This window comes from Diorhabda carinulata, chromosome X, assembly GCF_026250575.1.
Source record: "Diorhabda carinulata isolate Delta chromosome X, icDioCari1.1, whole genome shotgun sequence".
In the NCBI taxonomy this organism is placed as follows: Eukaryota; Metazoa; Arthropoda; class Insecta; order Coleoptera; family Chrysomelidae; genus Diorhabda; species Diorhabda carinulata.
In genome coordinates this window covers 52,206,673-52,227,777 of record NC_079472.1, presented here as the reverse complement: position 1 = coordinate 52,227,777, position 21,105 = coordinate 52,206,673, and the positions used below count along the sequence as shown (strand labels likewise).

Genomic DNA, 21,105 nt, shown 5'->3' with positions numbered 1-21,105 from the left:
TCCTAATAAAACATGAAATGGTACGGCGAAAGATCTGGTCAAACCATCTGTCAGATGGTTTAACACTGGAGCATTGTATTCGTTGGCTAAAGACCTTTTGACAGATAATGCAAAATGAGACATCTAAAGTTTCGTTATTTGATGAATGCACTTCGTACTTAAGAATTGAAAATGAATAATCAACTTTGATTTATAGATACTAATTATTTTTAACAAAATAGGAATTTTTAATGGAAATTAGGGGAAAACCTAACTTACTTACAGGTCAACTTATTTGGTAAATTTGCACTGATTACCCTGTTGATCCCTGCTCTACCAGTTAACCTTAAGGATAGATAAGATATACCTATGTTCCTCTTTGAAAATTTGAATCGCGAAAAATACATTTTTTCTACGACCGAGCGTTTTAACCCACTTTCCCGCACGCATTTTAGTTTTGAAAGTGTCACTTTCCCGCACTAGTGCGGGAAAGTAAAATGATGCACATTTTGACCATATTAGATAGTTTTTTACTACTGAGATTATAACTATTGTTACTACAGGTAAATAAATATTTACGAAATAGTCCATCAAACAAAATTTAAACCTTTTCTAGCTTTTTGTAGCATTTTTAATTTTTTGAAAATATAAAATAATACAGATATTTTTTATATAACCATGTAATTGTTACTAAAACGTCAAAGTTGTTCAAAACGTCTTGGAAGTGACCGAATAAGTGCAATCTTTTTCTAAATTAAACCACATTAAACCGAATCCGATACAATAATATTAATTCATCATCAACCGAGGAAGAACTTCCCGAAGCCATTTTGAAGGCTGCAAATGAAACTAATTCCGAGCTGTTACCTGCCAACTGACTTAAAACCGTTGCCGTCACCGTCATCGTCATCTTTATGCGACCTGCAACCGATGCCATCCATCCTCATCGACGTCATCTACCCTCCAGTTCAAACCAAATAACTCCACTGGATCGGCAATTCTTACTAGTCTACAGAATGCAAAAAATTGTGTTTTCAATATTAATATTTATAATAATTAGTAGTTTTTAGTTACAGTTTTTTATATTGTTATGTTTGTTGGATTAAAATAATTTTTGAAAAATGGGTTGGTATACTTTTTTGTATATACGGTCGTAGAAAAAATAATGTTCCTAACACATGCGTAAAGTGTCTTTCCCGCACTTGACCGCTAGCCCGAACTCCGCTCCGCGTCGTTCTGGACAACTGCAGTCGCGTGAGGGAAAGCATCACTTTCCGCACTTGTTAGGAAAATAACTATTTTTGTTTTAAGGCTGTCATGTACGTTGTATACTGTTTAATCAGATCAAAGTCTTCTAATTTAAACGAACAATGGTCTGAGACAGGTTTGTTACAAATCCCGAATTTTCCCGAATTGTCAGTTTAGATGGAATTTTCTAAAAAAAATTTTCACAAACTTTCAACCAACGTATTGACATGAAATTTCGCAAACTTTCTCGTTGTTGATGACAATGTATGTTTCAATATAAATATTTATTTCTATTGAAATAATGTGTTATCTAATATTGAAATCAAACTTTAAGATTGTACTAATAGATGAAGCTACGAGAAATATAGAAGTTTTATAATTTCACCAAAAGATAGTGATACTAATATTAAATAGTTATAAAATCTGACTAGGAAATGTGCAAGTTTGCATTTTTGTCATTCTATAATAGTATTTTTAATCAAATTAACTAGATTTCAAAAATTCTATCAATTTTTTTGTAAAATAAATCATTCATATATGAGGTTTTTAATGTAAAATAGCATCGATAGTTAAATGGTTCGTCAACACGGCCTACAATCCTATGGCTGGTAGATAGAATACGGACGTTAGTAGAAGAGCTAATTTTTCTAAAAAAAATTATAAGTTTTTAATAGGTGTATCAACAATGAAAGCTCAATTTCTTTTTTTTAACAGCTGCAGCGCTGCGATCACAGTTCCGGCATAGGCGGAAATTACTATGACTACAGAAGCAATGCACTCCATTTTAAGATTGCTGCTACCGACGTATTATTTGTAGTACTTCTTTATGATGCCAACCTTAATTAAACATGCCATCATCAACAAATCAGCGAAGTTTACGGATATGATGCCATGAGTGAGTCAATGATTAAAAAATGGGTCAGATAGTACGATAAAGGACGTGATCAAGTGCACGATGAAGAACGATGTTGACCTCTGTCTTTGGTTATTGAAGAACTGGTTTACGAAATTGAACAGAAGCTTAAGCAAAATCTTCTCTTGATAGTTAACATTTGAACAATGATGACGAGCTAAAAGAGCATGTAATCATATGGTTGAAAACACAAGCGGAATACTTCTAGGAAGAAAGCATGCAAAAACTTGAGCCACGCATACAAAATTTTGGAAACATGTAGAAATTTTTTTCAACAATTGTAGATTGTTTTTGTCCACCCTATAGTTTGCGTGATAAACAACAAATAATAACAATACGATCGATTATGGTATTTTTATTTTGAACAATATTATATAGATGAAAATATAGTAATAATAAAACTAGTCTGTAATTGTTAAATATTTAAATTTTTGATTGATCTATGTAACCCCCTTTTGCTTTTATTATTTCGGTACACAATTTTGGCATTCTCTGTAACAATTTGACAAATAATCGTCGTCTATTCAGTTTAATTCGTTGTTCAGGATATTCCAAAGATGTGAAATGGATTAGGGCACTGCTTTCTGTCCAATTTGTCTTTGCTCAGCTTCGAGATTGCTTGGAATAGTTGTCAAGCTGAAAGATAAATTTTCTGCCGATCAGATGCCGGCCAGAACGTACTACATTTTCCTTTAATATTTATTTATAAGTTCATCGTCGGATGAATCCATTAATATTATCGTGTCGGATTCGGTTTAATGTGGTTTAATTTAGAAGAAGATTGCACTTATTCGGTCACTTCCAAGTCGTTTTGAACAACTTTGACGTTTTAGTAACAATTACATGGTTATATAAAAAATATCTGTATTATTTTATATTTTCAAAAAATTAAAAATGCTACAAAAAGCTAGAAAAGGTTTAAATTTTGTTTGATGGACTATTTCGTAAATATTTATTTACCTGTAATAAAAATAGTTATAATCTCAGAAGTAAAAAACTATCTAATAAGGTCAAAATTTGCATAATTTTTCTTTTCCGCACTAGTGCGGGAAAGTGACACTTTCATAACTAAAATGCGTACGGGAGAGTGGGTTAAAACGCAAGGTCGTAGAAAAATAACTATTTCTTGTATAAAACTAATTTTTTTTGCTTTCCGTTACCCATTTCCTGGTTAACAAATTTTTTCTGCAAATATTTATCATCATGAAAATGTTTGCCAATTTTGAGCTTGCTCAACACTTTCCAGCCCCAAAATCTTCTTTTACTACTTTGATTGTATTCTATGTACAAATTCACACTCAGCAGAGGTAGAAATTGAAAGAAAAAAAATTGTATGAATAAAATAATTTATTAAATAACTAATCAATCATACAGTTATGTATATAAAAACATTTGACAAATTGTAGAGTGTTGTTAAGGCCATTAAACGATATTTTTATCATAATTAGGGAAAGTCGGGCACAATGGTACAAGAGGCACATAGATACACAAGCATTTATTCCAATAATCGATTTATAAGATGACATTTCTAGAACGCTCCTATAAATGTTTAAGCGCATCCGATATACAGATTGTTAGTATTGGAGAGGGAAAAGCGGAAAAGGGATGATACAATTAGAAGAGAGAGATAGAGCATCGGTTTACCATTTTTTATAACTCTCTACTACTCATCTTAGGATGGCGTCACAATTAACCGTCATATCGTCTTGAAGGATAAACATTTCTTCTTATGATATAAAATACTCATTTATATGAAAATATATATATTTATATAAAAAAGCACTCGAAATTATTTCTTTTCTATACAATGAAACAAAACCTTTGTGCACCACGACAAAATGGCCAACGTTACTCGAAATGATCTATTAAAATCAAACTTGTTATTTTCCTCCTTTGCCGTTCGACGTCATGGCGATGAAATCAGAATAGATTAAAGAGATAAAGAGTGGTATATCGATGTTTTTTCTCTCTTTATCAGTAGTTCAGGCTCACTTGAACAAGCTCCTATACCTCGCTCTCTCTATCTTTTATATTAATTCTATTATTCGATGTGATCGCATCGACAGGCAGTCAGCTGATAGTATTGGATATGTTGTACTAGGTGTTCACGATCTTCTGTAACATCCTGTGAATATCCTCATATACAGGGTGTTTCAAATTAGGTGCGCACCATTGCTAACTTTTTTAATATTCTAGATACGAAGTCGGTTGAATTAGCAAAGTAGTAGTATTTTTCTCGCTGATTAAGATGCCGAAACAGAAAAAAATTGCTTATACCGTTTTCCAGTAAATCGGACAAATAGAATATTTTTTAATAGAACTCCTTGTATGTTTTTGGCTCAAAACTTTCTAAATTATTTGCAGAATATAAAAGCTCCTATACAACATACATGATACTACTACTTTGCGATTTAACCGACTTCGTATCTAGACTATTAAAAAAGTTAGCAATAGTGCGCACTTAATTCGAAACACCCTGTATATCAAAGGCAAGTTAAGGGTTTTAAATGGATTTAGTACATTTTTTTAATTAATTATTTGGTTTATTTCGTGTTGATAAAACTTCTTTATTTTACCTCCCTTCTGATTGACAATAATCTTTATTAGGAGATACGAGATCGAAATAGGCCGAAACGTTATATTTTTATCAGGGCCGACCTAAGGCGTGTACGACGTGTGCGTGTACATATTATTAAGGAATTAAGTGTTGAGTTTTAAATTGTCGATAACCCTATTTATGTTAATAATAAAAAACTTAATTTGATTAATGCATTATTTTCAATATATATATATATATATATATATATATATATATATATATATATATATATATATATATATATATATATATACGTTCATATACTTAAAGTCAAAAGTTTACAGCGGGCCGATTTCTATGGCCGCAAGTATATAAATAAAATAAACGAACAAGTACAAATTAATGAAGTATAAATAAAAATAATAGATAGCAGACAGTAATCTAATTTTACATTATAGAAGTCTTCTCAAAGTGTCACTGCTTTAAAACAACGCTAGATGTCTTTATTTTCGCCTGGCATAAATTTTCACGCGTTCCTCGATGTTTGTAACCACATGATTTTCAATGGCTAGTATAGCCAAATGTGATAAACGTTGTTGGAGCATAGAATTCCTCAAATAGTTTTGCAAGATCTTACTGCCGTTTCAGTGGAAACAGGGATAGTCTAAAACAGTTGCAGAAGCTAACCTAACCAAATTTGGCACAAGATGACGATCGAGTTGGTTTTCATTTCTGAAAATTCATCAATTTTTGAAGCTACAATATAATTTTCCAAACCAAACGCGGAACTCACAACTAAAAATGCTTTTTTGATACGGTATTTACAAACTAAATTGTTTTTCGCCAATGCAGTCAGCCATAATTTCATGTTGCAGAGTAGAGTCTGTTGTTTTTTTAAATCGTAAACTATTGCTCTCACTAAGTGTATCAAACAAAGAAGTAGAACTTTCCAAAAAATAGGATAGTGGTGAATCATATTCAAGATGAACACCTCCTCCTCCTATTTTAGGTGTTAGTTTTCTTTTGCGTTCAACTGTTGGCCTCTCAAAGCCATGTCTTTCACAAAATCAAGTGCTTCAGTAAAAAACTTTTGGAATTCTTCTTCGTGTATTTTACCATTTATGGACATAACTACGCTGACAACCACCTGGACTACTTCATGAATAGATCCATTATGATTCTGTTTGTACTTTGAAAAAATTTAATTTTTTCAAAAAAGTGGTTCAATATTCAATACAAAAATGAACTCAATTTTGGTAATACATGTGATCAATCCGTGAGCATATCTGCCAGTTTATGAGTCAGTTGCTTCAATATTGCCCAGAGTGTGCAGTATATCTACTAAGTGTTGTTGAAGAGCTCGCAAGTTTTTATATCTGCTGCTAAACCTTGTGTCACTTAGTGCTCCCAAAGACAAATCCTTATTTGTTACCTCCTTGAATGCATATGCTGCACTATTTACTGTGGTAATTACTGCATGTCTTGGGCGTGTGAAAGGTGTCATAAAAAAGGCATAGATTAACAAATGACCAAAAATACGACAAAATCTGGAGATCATGTTTCTCATTAAATTCATTGAGCCAATGCAGTTAAGTTGGTCGGGTCATTTACAAAGAATGGAAGATTTAAGACTAGTGAAGAGAGTTTGGGTAGTAAAATCAGGCAAAAACAAAAAAAAAGAAGACCTAAAGCGACATGAGACAAAGTAATAGGAACTATACTTGAGAAAAAAGGGACAACGTGGTGAGGAACAAAAATAACAGTATTTAATAAAAATAATGAACAAAATTTGATGATAGTACTTAAATGTAAACTTAGATTGTTTTGTTTCTATTTTTTTTAGTTTTATTTGTAATTCAAGGAAAGAAAGTTTTAGCAATTTCGTTCTAAAGACTAAAAATATTACACTTGCCAATTTGGTAAAGTAACAAGTAATTTGTAAGAGTGATTATAAATAAAAATTATAATTTAAACAATTTCATTCAACTTTACCCCAACATATGTATCTAAGTGCCCTGTTGGTAGAGTAAAATGATTCAAAATCATTAAAATTACGACTAATACATTTGTCCAAACTTTTAGTGGAAAATAAATTAAAAATATTCTGTTTCTCCACATATTATTACATTTAAAACTTTCATGATTTAATATGCCCTACATCCCTAGTCGAGGTTTGTACGAACATGTTGTAGTTTCATTGCCTATAACTATTTCAAACTATAAAGTAGATGAATTTATATACGTCAAATTATAATTTTTTAAAAAATGCAAAGATCGTAAATTACATTAATCAAAAATATGAACTCGGTATCGTAAGTACGAACAAGCCACAGCTTAACTGTTATATTATTATACTCAGATAATGACTTCACTGCTTAGTGAATAAAAGGAATGCGTAATGCGAGTTGATATTCTTAATAATCACATAAAATTTTCCAATATCATTGGTCTATCGTCTGATACTCGCAGCGAAAGAAACGACACCATTTAATATTTAGTACTTTCTTGCTTATTTTAATGGCACGTCACTTTCAATCTGAGTTCACAAAAATCATTAAAGCACACGGACTGAAACTTATACAGATTGCTAATAAAAACTCAGTTAAGTCTCACTTGTGAGACTGAAAAGAAAATTGCATTGAACTGAGTTAAGACGTCACAAGTGAGAATAATCTGAAATTTCATGTAAATGGAAAGCAGCTATTATATTAATCTGGTTGAAAACTGCATCTTTGGACTATCGAATTCAAGCACTGAAAATCTTGTATACATTGTATGATGTTGTCAAGTTTGTCTTGTTCGTAATCCCACCTCTCTCCGCTCAGTTTTTCATAATTTGTTGTCTAACACCTTCAATTTCATTAATTATTGTGGATCAGAAGTCGTTTCTGTTGCATATTCAATCCTAAAACCAAAAATGAATTTGTGCATTCCCTTTCCCTTTCTTATTAACAAAAGTTTATACCCTTTTCTTCGCTCTAGGCGCAAATGAAATTAGAATTTGTTTATAAAACACATTCAACAAAAGACACGAAATGATAAGTTAAACAATTTTAATATAACACTAAAATATGTCCATGATTTTAAATCAAAATAACCTCAAATTCCATGCTATTTACAAAGGTTGGCAGCGTTGTTCGAATGTGAATTTATATTCGCTCTTTATGTAACCTTGTCGCATGTGGCAAGTTGAGTTTTTATTTTGACCAGAGTCGTCAAATATTTAGTTCAGGACGTTTTTCGTTCTTATTTAAGTCTAAAAACATAAATTAAAAACAACAAAGCTATTTACATATGTACCACAGTCGTTATAAATACTATTCGATATTACTAATCGATTATCATTCCCCATGGGTGTTCTATGTGGCCGTATTGAATAGCCGAAAGGTAACTCCTCAATTTTCGGTAGATGGGATTCTCCTGTTGCATGGTGGGTATGGTGATGGTATCGCCTAGAAATTCGATAGATGCTACAGGGGTGATTATACAAGCAGTACCCGCACCAAACATCTCTAAAAGCTGCAAAAAATAACAAATTAGAATACAGTAGAATCTTACGAATCCGTCCCTAAGAAAATCGAAGGGTGTCGGAAAGTTCGTTTTAAGGTACATTTCTAATTCATTTCGCGGACGATTTTCACATAAAATTGGCTCATTTCTAATAAACCGACGACTTTGTGTACAACGTTTGCACATGCGCCTTTACCACTAGTTTTTTGTTTTTTGAGATTTTTGATCGGGTCCTCTTTTGATTTAATATGGATACAATAATGAACGACGAATTCCATCTCTAGTGTGTATCTAATTAAAAAAAACTTTACGATCAATCAGATAGAGGGTATAAATCTGTATTACAAAGAGAAAAATTGGTCAATTAGCGCATGTGTCATACAGGTCACGAAATGCACAATCTTGGAGTTTGCTACCTCTGTGGACCGTGTCAGCATGGTTTTTACTCTTAATTGTATTAGAAATGCACCCTTATTGAATCATATAGGAAAAAATAATAAATCGAATAAGTTATTTCATAGAGGGAATAAAATATATTTATATTCTTCTTTTTTTTGATAATTGTTACATGTATAACTAAAAATAATGGAATGAACATAAAAGTTGTACAGTCAATAGAATGTCAAACGGATCTTCAACAAAAATCTATATTTATAGTTTACTTGGCATTTAGCGGTCGCGTAGAGAGTAATTTTGTAATTTCGAAAATAGTTGTCCAGATGAGAGCTCTACATGGCCGAAGTTTGGAGACTTTGAGATGAATCAACATTGCTGATTTCGGTTGATTGTAAGAAGATCTACCTAATAGCATCACAGAATTTCACAATAATCCTTAATTGATGTTCATTTTTTGCACCTGTAGTTTATGTTAACAAATTTATCCTCATGCTTCCTAGAAGTATAATGTCTTTGCTAATTTTTTTCGGTGCGTGTATGGCAGTTATAAACTTGGATTTGAAATTGGCGCAGTCAACATTATCAAACATATATGGGGAAAAATAGAGACAAATCGGTCAATATTCATGATTTTAGTAGTTTGGAAAGTTTGTCTAGACATCGCCAAAATTTGGAGAAGCCAACACTGCAGAGTCCGGTTAATTTTAAGACCAGCCAATTTAAGAAGAACAAACTGTATTAGTTCACCCTTTTTCGAACTAGGTCTATAAATCAGTCCATATACTGTGAAAAGGAAATTTGTTTCTTTTACTAAGTGGGGGACGGTATTCTGGAAATCGCTACTTAGAGCACGGGTAGTAGTAGTTGATAATACTTTGTGCATTATTAGTGAGAGAATTTCGAATTTTCGGAGAAATGCTTCATTGACAAAAAAATCTTACAATTTGTATCAAATACAGAATAAAACCACAATGAGTAACAAAATTATAGGTAATAGTAATAGGTAATAATTATTATATAAGTCCATGCATAGCAAAATGAAATCAGTATGCAGCAGGCCCGAAATTAAATATTATTATTTATTAGAATAGAAGTCGTTTACAAAGTAGAAGGTACTTTCCAGTAAATATGCATTGCATTTCAAAATATTGAGCCATTAACTAATTCTGAACGTGGAGTAGGTAAGTAAAGGTCGTACTTCGCGTTCCTAAGTGGATACCCTTGCAACGATCTTTCTGAAATTGGATAAGCGTGTTTACGAATTAGGCAATTAGGCAAAGAGGAATAAAGAAGGAAGAGTCAGAATTTTTAATCTTTTAAAGAAGTACCTGTAGTGTCCCTACTATTTAGTCCAAGTAAATATCTAACAGCTCTCTTTTGTAGTTTAAAGATTCACTCAAATTGAGTCGCCCACACGTACCCCAGAAGGGAAGGGCAAATCGGAGATGCGACTCATCATAAACTGTTAAGGAGGTGGATAAGTTCTTTGGAAACAGATCTCCGCGCTAAACAGGAGGAACTTAATTTCTTAGATAAGGCGGTAATATGTAACTCCCATTTCAAGGCATTGTCTACAACAAGCCCCAAGAATTTTACAGATTCAACGACGTCAAGGGTGGTGTTTTTAACTAACTAAATAACTAACTAACTTCAGTTTTAGAAACGTTGTGTCACAGAAGATTAGAATCGCATGATTTAAGGGTGATAAGGTCACTAGATAAGATCCTATGAAGTGCCGTGAGATCAGGGTTGCTCCAAGTGAAACTGTCGTCTGCAAACAGATATATTTTACCACTCATGTCTAGATAGGCTAAATCATTTATAAACAGGAGAAACAAAATAGGACCTTGTACTGAGCCTTGAGGCACTCCACATTATATTTGCTTGCAAGAACACATCGTTGTATCAACCCTTACAAGCTGACTTCTGTTTGTAAGGTATAACTTAAACCATGCGAGAGGGGTTCCTGAAACCGTAGTACTGCGATTTGTTAATTAAAATATTATAATTGACACAATCGAAAGCCTTAGAAAAATAAAAAAAAGTTGTTGTAGTGGAGTGATGGCTGTTTAGGCTGGAGTAGACATTATTTAGGAGGGAGACTATAACATCATCTGTGCATGTGTTATTTAAAAAACCATCAAATTGATGGGTAGTACGTATTTTAAATTTAAACCAAAATGATAAAAGCCTCTTTTTGACCAAACTTTCTATGATTTTAGACTTGGGAAAGAGTGCAATTGAGCGATAATTCGATGCTTGAGTTTCATCTCCTCCTTTATGCATTTATGCAGAGATATAATTATAGCTGTCTTAAAGCAATTGGGAAAAGTGTCATTTTGCAATGAAACGTTAGTTAAAGTGGCGAGGAGATTTAATAATTTAAAACAACGAAAATAAAGAAAAAAGTATGTAAGTTAGCATTTCAAGAAACTCTGAAGTTTGCTAATAGTTTGCTAACAAGAAAGTAAAGTAATATTTTTTTCACGAGTAGGACGGTTCGACGGGCCGAAGGCGAGTCCGACAATTTCTAAGAGTGAAAAAAGTTACTTACGTAGGAGTTTCATACAAATTTTTTTCTACGTCCCTAGACATAAAAAAAATCGACAAAACTTTTATCAATTTTTATTTTGTAATAATAATATGAAAAGTACAACTGTGAGCATAACATCGTCTATAGTTGTATTAGTACTTATTGGATTGTTGGTTGGATAGTAAACATTTACAATGTTGCTTGAAGTCGAATTATTTGTTCACGTTAAAATTTTCACTGTGGAATCTATTTTGTTTTTTATTGTGTCGTCTACGTAACCGTGCTTTTTTAGTTGAAATATATCACCACCAGAATCCACTAAAAGAGACGCGAAAGAGTGTCGAAATGTTCAGTGCAGTTTTTTGGATTAGGTAAATTCAAATATGTTGCGAGAAATGAGGGAATTTTTGAAAAGGTATTGATACCTACAACTAGGATTTTGCATTTTCCATTTATATACTGCAAAAAGGAATGATTGGTTTTGACATTTGTGGGTCATTGGTTTTTATATTTTTTAGTTTAGTTTAATTTATTGTCACATATCACACACATATCAGAAACTGTGGTAATTAAAACATTTCCGGTATTATTAATATCGTCATATTTCATTTTATATAATTGCTACGTTCGCAGAGCTCCTGAGATTCCGAATATTAAAGCAACTTGAAAGATGTTATGAATAATATCTAAGCTTAAATTAATATTTTTTGCTGTCATACCTTATGTATGAGATAATGATCGTCTGGAGCTTGTAACAGAAACTTAGATTTTTGAGTCTATAGATAACTGATTTATTTTTCAAATATACAATGAGTTTCGAGTATTTACTGATGTCTACGTCTTTATTTATTATTAGGGTGCCTTTTAGTTTTGAATAAGTCGACCAAAGTGTTGAAGACTTTCACATTTTGGATTTAGTTTCAAAGTAAGCTCTTTCTGTGAAGCTGTTTATGTCTTTTTTAGTACGCCTCTCCATAAAACTATTTTATAATTATATTCCTTCAAACACTGTTCCCTGGATTTCTCAAGAAGATTCATAGTCGCTGCAGTTGCCGATTCAACAACATCATCTGGTGTGCAGTTTAAACTTTCTTCACAATTTTATAATTGCTTAAAAAAATGACACGTTACGGCACCTTTTTTTAACGCAAAAGCGAGAAAAAATGAGCCAATACGGTACCTTTTTTCACGTTCTTTTGACCGATTCAGAAATTATATTCTTTATGAATGCACATAAATGAAAAAATATGTTATATCGCATGTAGAAAAAATGAATTTTATCGTTTTTCAGTTCATCAAAGTACTAATACGCTTCTAAAATGCGTAGTTTATTTTAAATTGTTTCGAATTTGTATTGCACAAATTTGGTTATACTTGAAAATATACTCTGAATGTAAATTTCAGAACGTTTATTTAAATCCGGGCATATTGTTGCTCAAATACCAAGCACACTCTTCTAAGCATCAACTCGCCCACTATTAAGAAACGTGCGAGCCTTGAGTCGAAGCGAGTTTTCGTCTGTTTTCTCGAGCTCAGTGCTTTTCTTTCGTTTCAAAAAACTGAGAGCAAGGTAAGTTCTATTTACATATCTTAATGCACATTCACTGGAATGCAAATAAGTTAAATTTTTCCTATGTTTATTGTTTAATGATATGAAGCCTATTAATATTAATTTCGAAATAAATGAGTGTGGATTTTGTAAACAAAAGTTTATTCGACAAATTGAACGCGCACTATTTGTTTTCTTATTTTGGTAATATTGTAACAATTGCGAATTCATAAATCCCTAAATTGAATCCAAACCGATTTGAATTAGTGCGTGAACTTTTTGAAAACAAATGAATTAATTATCTAATTGGAAACAATGAAAATTTACTTACTCGTCCTTGTTTTTGGAGATTTACTAATTCCCTCATCGTTACCATCCGTTCTTCTACTCTAAATTCCTTCCATTGCCTTCCCAATGCAAGTATGGAGTCTCTTATTACTCCAGGAAGAATCAATTCGTTTAATGGCGGAGTTGCCAAAACTTTTTCTGGAAAAGATATGAATATTAACTAAACTATGGACCACAGCAATTAATTTTCCTACGGTGCCGGCAAATCCGAGGGTAGTTTTCAGTTATTTAAAAACAATTATTATGTACGAATAAAAAACCTAGAAATCAGTAAGCTCTACTTCTTATTTACATAATAGGTTTGCTTCCCAATTTTCTTTTTAGAATTCTCTTCGGCGTTCCATTGTTCTGAGTTTTAAATGTCTAAATCTTGCTAAATGACTATGAGTACCGAGACCCAATATAGTGACAAATTGGGGTAAGTTATTTCAGGCTATAAAGGTACAAAAACCCTGTAATGTATCTTCGGGCTAACCAATGATGGTTTACCATATTCGTTGTTTTAAAACATCAAAATTACTTTCAAATAAATTATTTATTAAATAATAAAATAAGTAGTTAGACGTGGTTTCAATAATCGTACTCGAACGAACGCCTGAATATTAAGACATCTATCTATTTACAGACCGCTCTTAAATACTAAAAAATCCTATTGTATAAAAGGTTATAATTATCTATGGTCGTTTAAGTCACATTTATGTAAAATAAAGTACGTAATTTGATTCCTTAATGGTACTCAAATATCCAAGGGACACCTGGAATAAATCATCTATGATGTGGGTCCCAATTAAGATCGTGTACCATAAATCTTAACAAATACAATAGTAAGTACAAGTTAAATAGGTAGATTTATGAGAAATTGGAGGGTAAAAATAAGGAACGTTATTGTATCCTTCAACTAAATGACTGACAGATTTACACACAAGAGATTGTATCTCTGTCTGGGTTACATTTGTACAATGTTTTTATATTGAAATAATTTTTAATGTATGTTCAATGCTACATATTCAATTTTCGAGAATTGATAAGTTTATATATCATTATAAACGTGTTGCTAGTTTAGTTTAGATTTTTTTAAGTTAGATTAAGTAGAGTTAAGTAGAGATAGATTATAATTGCTCATAATGCTAACCTAACCTAACTTTAGCTTATCTGACCTAACCAATCAATACAATTGGAAGAGCTTCATTACGATACTATTTGGAGTTATTTGAAGTAGGATTTTCGCGGATTCACAACCTGCAATAACTTCGAAACTCTACGCTAATTCGTCACAATTTATGACCAAAACGAAATAAGGTTTCAAGCAGTTTCCTGACAAAAAGTCCTATTTTAGTTCGATAAATATGTCAAAGGTAATATTACAAGTAAAGTTTCAGATGGATACTACCCGAATATTTGCGATTGCACCCTGATCGTCATTTATTATAATGACTTATACTACTTATACTCACTAATAAAATTCGCGTCCTTGTACTTAGAGATATATAGAGGCAAAAGTACTAGAGATAAATAGATAGAAATTACATATGAAAGTGCTATATCCGAAGTGATTGCCGAATAGCTCTTCAGTAACTCGATCCTGGCTCAGAAACCTCAGCCCTTGTATCTGTCATATACAAGGCATATACTGGAGTGTTAAAGGGAATATCTCTATGGTTCGAAAAAAATTTCGACCCTAGAGTTAAGAGCAACACCGAAACCAGTCTCGCTCATCACTAGATGTATTGGACTAAGTCAGTTATAGTTCATCTCCTTATAGATTACTTTCACATAGTAATAATTCACCATTGTTAAATACTTCTTACCTCCATTAGAATCTTTATAATAAAGGAAAATGTTCATCGTTCCCACTTCTGTAATGTAGTTCTCCGGTCCATATAACCACAAAACTTGCTGCAAGCCTCTTTTCTGAGCATCACTTTGAACTCTAATTGTCGGTGCGTAATTTGAACCTAATTTACTGTTTCCACAACCACCGGGCCAAGCTCGAGCGTATCTTGGGTCGGCATACAAAGCGACGGAATCATTTTGCCCTTCTGCCCAGTAAGATCCCACAGGGCACATTATGACGTAAAGCAATGAAGACTCACTTTTCGCTACTCCGAGAGTTCCCTGAAATCAAATTATTATATTATATAAAAATAAAGTTTCTATTAATATATTTTGTTTGGTCTTTTGTGTACACCTTTTACTAATAGAGAATTTTAACGTGGTTTTCGTTGTGCATACTGCTTCACGAAAATACTAGCAGGAAACCGATTGTGCAATTATGTCAAAGATGATCAGTAATTCAATTCAATAATTTTTTGGACTTGAATTTCTTAAACTTATTATCATTAAATAACAAGATATTGGAAAAATTCGCCTTTTTTGAGCTAAAGCCCCCCAATTTAGAGCAAAAATAGGGATTGCCTAGAAAAATTGAACGAGCTAGGCAAGAAAAACAAAATTACTCTACAATGGATTCCAGGACACACCGGAGAGAAGGGAAATGAAATAACTTATAAGCTCGTTAAAGCGGCAAGCCCTCTATAAGACCTGAACCTTTCTGCGGTATCAGCTACAGAACAATGGAAAAAGCACTAGAAAAGAAGGTGGATAGAAGCGAAAGCAATTATTGGGACAACCCACAGGGGCTGAGACGGGCAAAGACTCTTCTGGGAAACTATAATCAGAGTAGATCTGCAGAATGTATCAACCTAAGTAAGAACAATCTACGAAAACTAACAGAAGTTCTATCGGGGCACTGTCGCCTCAACAAACACCTAAAGACGCTAGACCTAGCAGATAATGCGGCGTGCAGATTTTCTTTTCACATAGGGCGAAACCTCTATCCACATTCTCTCGAAGTGTGAAACTCCAGAGCACTACACCTGGGTGCGTATGAAATAGAAGACGAAGCTCTAAACACTGGGTTCTCCAGTATCGCAGCGAGAAAGGGGGATACAATGGATTCTTTGGGTCGCAGCATATATTAAACGCCAAATCTAAACATACATACATACATACAGGGATTATAATATACTTAATATGTGCAAAAGCCACCTGCTATCGGATTATTAGTTTACTTAGAATCAGTATTCAGTTTACAGTACGTTTTTTGTTTTGGGAGGCCTACATGCGTAACTGTAAGTCGGACTATATATTAGGGAAAAGTTTAGTAAAGTGTACAAAAATTTTAACACCAATTATATTGGTCTCCATTCAGATATCCTTGTCTTCTTTGTTGTAATTTTTTCAGGTGTTCCAAGTTAACCAAAGCATCATCTATAAGTTTTTCATTGAATATTTCTGTCACCCATATATAGTTTCGCCTCTTAAAGTAATTCGAATAAGTTACCCCTAAAAACAACCCAAAAATTCGAACGGGTAAATTAGTTTTCGAGAAAACAATATGTTTGATTTGAAAGTAATGCTCGGTAGGGGTAGTACAGATTTATCGATGAGATGGGGTTGAATTTACCACTGGTTCGAACTTGATGGGGTATTGAGATTTAAGAAGCGTGTTATGTGAGAGATAAATACAGATGTCCGCACTCACTATCGTGGCAAATTTCTTTGTGGTTAACAGGTCTAAGGTCTTTTGACATATTTAATTGAAAAAATACCGTAGCAAGAATATTTGATTGTCATACATAAGCACTTGTTTTGTACCACCAGCAGAGTTGAAGTTGTGTGAAGTAGACTGAGGCTCCGCATATTAATTTGGATATTATAATATGAGCTTATTTCGTATAGAAAGTATGCTATTTTCCATATTTATTGGCTTCTCATCTATTGCGGATGATAGCGTCCTTCCGACCTCTGTGGTGAATCACTCTGCTTTTTTTGTTCACTCCCCAGCCTATCATCTTCTCCGTCGCTTCTCTAACTATCCCGTTCCACTTGCTGCAAGAAGATAATTGGATACAATGATACGTAGAGCTTGCTACTTTTGAGTTTTGATCGAGGGCAATTCAACTTTATCCAAAGTTGCATCCCTGAGAAGTTATAGGGCCAACAAATTTTTAAAAAAATCAATTTCTTTGCAGCCTTGATATATAAATTCATATCCTATTCTTGACTTTTTGTGAGTTTTTAAATAATATTGTTAAAAACATGTCTTAGGGCAGTAGTTTCCAGTCTGCATAATTCATAGACAATCACTTGTTTCAAGAGATATGGGTAAAGATATACTAACAGTATTTGAAGTTATTACAAGAGTTGTAAATTTTATTAAAAATAGCCCATTGAGAGGAAGGCATTTCGCAAAATTTGTGATGACATGGTTTCTATATTATTGTGAGGCCCGTTGACTGCCTCCTGCTCAAAGTATTTCAAAGGGTGTTTGAGCTAAATACTTTAAGTACTTTAAATAAATCAATGCAAGTGCCTTAAATTCATACTTTTACGCAGAAAGACAAGATTACTACATTTATGAAAAAATTGGAACTGTGGATAATGAGTTTGAAAAATAATAACTTTGACATGTTTCCCACTTTTAAAATTGCTTTGCTGATAAAATAGAAGAAAGTAAAGTTGTTAATAATAATCATTTGACCAGTCTATGGAAGCAATGCTCTTTTTTACTTAAAAGATCTTGATATGTCCACATAAGAATGGATTTGAAACCCGCTTGTGATTGAAAAATTTAATGATTTTAGCCTTACGACAATAGAGCAGGAAATGATGATTTACTGATTTAGTGATAGCACATTAAAGCAGATGTTTCACGACGAAAATAATATTGTTACGTTTTCCTACTATGACAAACAAAGCTTTAGAAAATTTATTGCCATCTTACATCTTACCTATGTGAAACTGCTTTTTCTACAGTAGCTGTCTTGAAAATAAAGTATGGATCTGATCGAAAAGGAACTGAGAACCGCGATTTCTTCAATCATACAAAGGGTTAAGAAAATTCGTTTTGAAAAACAACCTCAACCGTCGCATTAAATTTTTATAATGTTGTATTAATTATATTTTTTTTATATTATTCTAAGATTTGTTTTTATTACATTTAAAATTATTATTTCTGATAATAAATTTTTTTAAGTTTATTTTTACATAATAAATTATATTATGAGTTGATTATTTATGAAATTACATTGTTAGATAAATTAAGGAGGCAACATTTTTTTAAAGGGGGGCGCAGGTACAAAAAGGTTGGAAATCACCGTCTTAGGGTATTCCACTTTTCCTTTAAAGGACTAAGTTCTATGGAAAATTGAAAAAGTACAATAAATTTATAATTCAACTATCCGTGGTACGAGAATAAAACTTTTAAAATCAACTAATAGATAAAAAACTTCTGTGAAATATTAATGTTAGGTTACCCCTAATTAACTTGCCAGAATGGTTCGATCGCCTCATACCATGTACCAGCTTTGGTATTTTTTATTTAAAGGGTTGTAGAGAAATTTTTTTTTTCGAAATTTCAGTCCCCTCTTTGAGGCTCTCTAGATCCCCGGGTATGCAGTTTAATATTGAGAAAAATTTCGTCAAAACAAAGCTTGGCTTGGCCCCAAATTAACTTGCCAGAATGGTTCGAAATTTTGGTCCCCTCTTTGAGACTCTCTAGATCCCCGGGGATGCATTTTAGTATTGAGAAAAATTTCCCTTAATCGTCACAAGACACCCTCTATATTACAATGATCACGTTTTACGACGGGGTCAAATCAGAGCTCTAAACAATCTACGTTCATGTTCTCATTTTTTGTTTGTTAGACTCCAGTTGATTGTGTTATGAAAAACTGAAAAATTTGTACTCACATCAATGGCGATGAACGTAGGTCTTATGTACAAACTGGCCTTCTCACTATGCGGTACCCATTCTTGATCTATTTGTATTAATCTGGTAATACATTTAATCAGTTCGTCACAGTTGAAAGTTGGTAATCCGACCATTTCGGCGGATTTATTCATCCGTATCATATTTAGGTCCGGTCGAAACCATCTCAATTTGCCATCTACACCTCTATACACTTTTGTTCCTTCAAATAGCTGAAACAAAGTTACTTCTGAAAATAGAAATGTACTCCTAAAAACTAGAAAGTAGATTTTTAAAGTAAAATAATAAGTTTCTTAGTGGGTTGGAATTTTTGGTACAAAACTTTTAATCTCCATCAGAAATAAATAAAAAATATGTGTGTCCTGATGTTCAGATTATGAAATTTCGTTTAAGAATGCGGGCGCTTTCAATGTCATAGTTTTTCTAAAATAATTCCAATAAAATCAATTTTTCAATTATTAAGAAGTATTGTTTACTGCTGAAAAAACTCATGATTTTCCAATTCCATGTGATTTGAAACGATCAACTCGAGATTATAAATTCTTAATTCATATAGTAAATCGCCAGTGTGAAGAGGATTAATACAATGGTCTAATATACCAAGCTAGTCGATACAGGAGAGAGTTCCGAGGGGTGAAAGTGATCAATTTGTCGGGAAGATAAGCGATCGATAATATGCCTGACAATTTTTCAAGATATAGTACTTTGCATAACTAAAAAGAGTACCAAAGGGCTGTCATGTCAGTGGATACAAAGGGGTGGCAGACAAGGGTAATTTTCGGTGGTTTTGAATTGTATTAATTCTTGTAGAAATTTTTAAATTCATGTGAATCAAAATTCAATATTCAAAGTGACTACAAGAATTAATAAAATTAAAAACCACCGAAAATCTTAATTAATTATTTCCCAGACGATAAATACATAAATATTTGAAAGCTCAGAAAATATACTAAAATTAGTCTACTTTGGTGTTTTATTGCCACGTTCCCAATAACAAAAAGGGCAATAATATAGCTGGCAAAGATTCCGTTTTATATATGCATCTAAATGTTCTTGATTTTAGGTCTCTTCTGTTTTAAAATTAGTTTTATAGTTCTTAATAGAAAGATAAATTTTGACATTTCGACTTTTCTTTAAGTCTTTATCAAAATATGATATGGACACTGACAATTTGCTTATTTATATCAATCTATAGATCACCTTCATCATGAATATCAAAATAAGGATAAAATCAACTGAGAACTTTGTTCCAATAAGAAAAATTAGATTTTCCTTGGTTTTCACAACTCAAATTGGTTGGAATTGTATACGAAACCAACTTGGTCCTCAAGATATTTAAAATTCAATTCGTGTCATCCTATGTGACAAAAAAGATCAATGATAATAAATTTGGTTGATAGATCTATCCAGCTATCAGATCCTGAATTTAGATGCTTAGCTATTCAAAAAGCAAAAACTGCATTGAAAGAAAATAATTAACCAAAAAAAAAATGGTGAACAACAAATTCAAGAAAAGGATAAACAGATACTACAATCAATTTAAAAACAAAACAGAAACGAAACAATTGTACAAAGACAAATATGATATTAGTATAAGTCATGAAGGACATAATACATTATCCAAATATTTCACTAAATTAAAATCTAAAACACCAAAAAACAAAAGAAGTAATATTATATAGCAAGTGCCTTGTACTAATTGTGACGCTGAGTACATAGGGCAGACACCTCAGTATTTAGAAAATAGACTAAGAGGTCATCAATACGATAAAAAAATAGAACATAAATTCAATTATAAAGATTCAAAAATTCTTGGAACGGAATGTAATACACGAAAAAGAGAATTTTTAGAAATGGTTCACATTCATAAGAACGAAAAAGCTATAAATGATAAAAAAGTTCAAAATAATTTAAGTAAAATTTATAGCTCTATTTTGTAAATTCTAATAAATTTAATATATTTGAGATGTGAAAACCAAGGAAAAATTAATTTTTCTTAGTGGAACAAAGTTCTAAGTTGATTTTATCCTTATTTATTATGGGTATATCGAAGCATTGTTTATATAAATATGAAAAAACAAACAAATGCAGACCATATAAGTCAAAATCGAACGAGTAGTACCGAAGTACGAGAGCCCTGTACGATGTGAAGGCTCTAGGTAAGTGAAACATTTTGACCCCGTATACCAGTCCTTTGTATCTACCAGGGTGTCAGCCCTACTACTAAGAGATCAACCATTCTTTAGTAAAAAAGGCTGACATATTACTGATCGTTTTTTTATCAAAATTTGACCCTCTTTACCCTTGTCTGCCACTC

At 32.4% G+C, this 21,105-nt stretch overlaps 1 protein-coding gene across 1 annotated transcript in view; it reads right to left on the bottom strand.

Moving 5' to 3' along the window:
- Positions 1-3,469: 3,469 nt before the first annotated feature.
- LOC130901163 (branched-chain-amino-acid aminotransferase, cytosolic) overlaps positions 3,470-21,105 on the bottom strand; it is a 45,498-nt gene continuing 27,862 nt past the window's right edge. The window contains exons 4-8 of the mRNA XM_057812301.1: positions 18,770-19,000; positions 14,824-15,130; positions 12,999-13,153; positions 7,980-8,198; positions 3,470-7,584 (exon numbers count right to left, since the gene is read on the bottom strand). Coding sequence (XP_057668284.1) covers positions 8,010-8,198; positions 12,999-13,153; positions 14,824-15,130; positions 18,770-19,000 — 882 coding nt within the window. The 3' untranslated portion in view covers positions 3,470-7,584; positions 7,980-8,009. The remainder of the gene's footprint in view (positions 7,585-7,979; positions 8,199-12,998; positions 13,154-14,823; positions 15,131-18,769; positions 19,001-21,105) is intronic.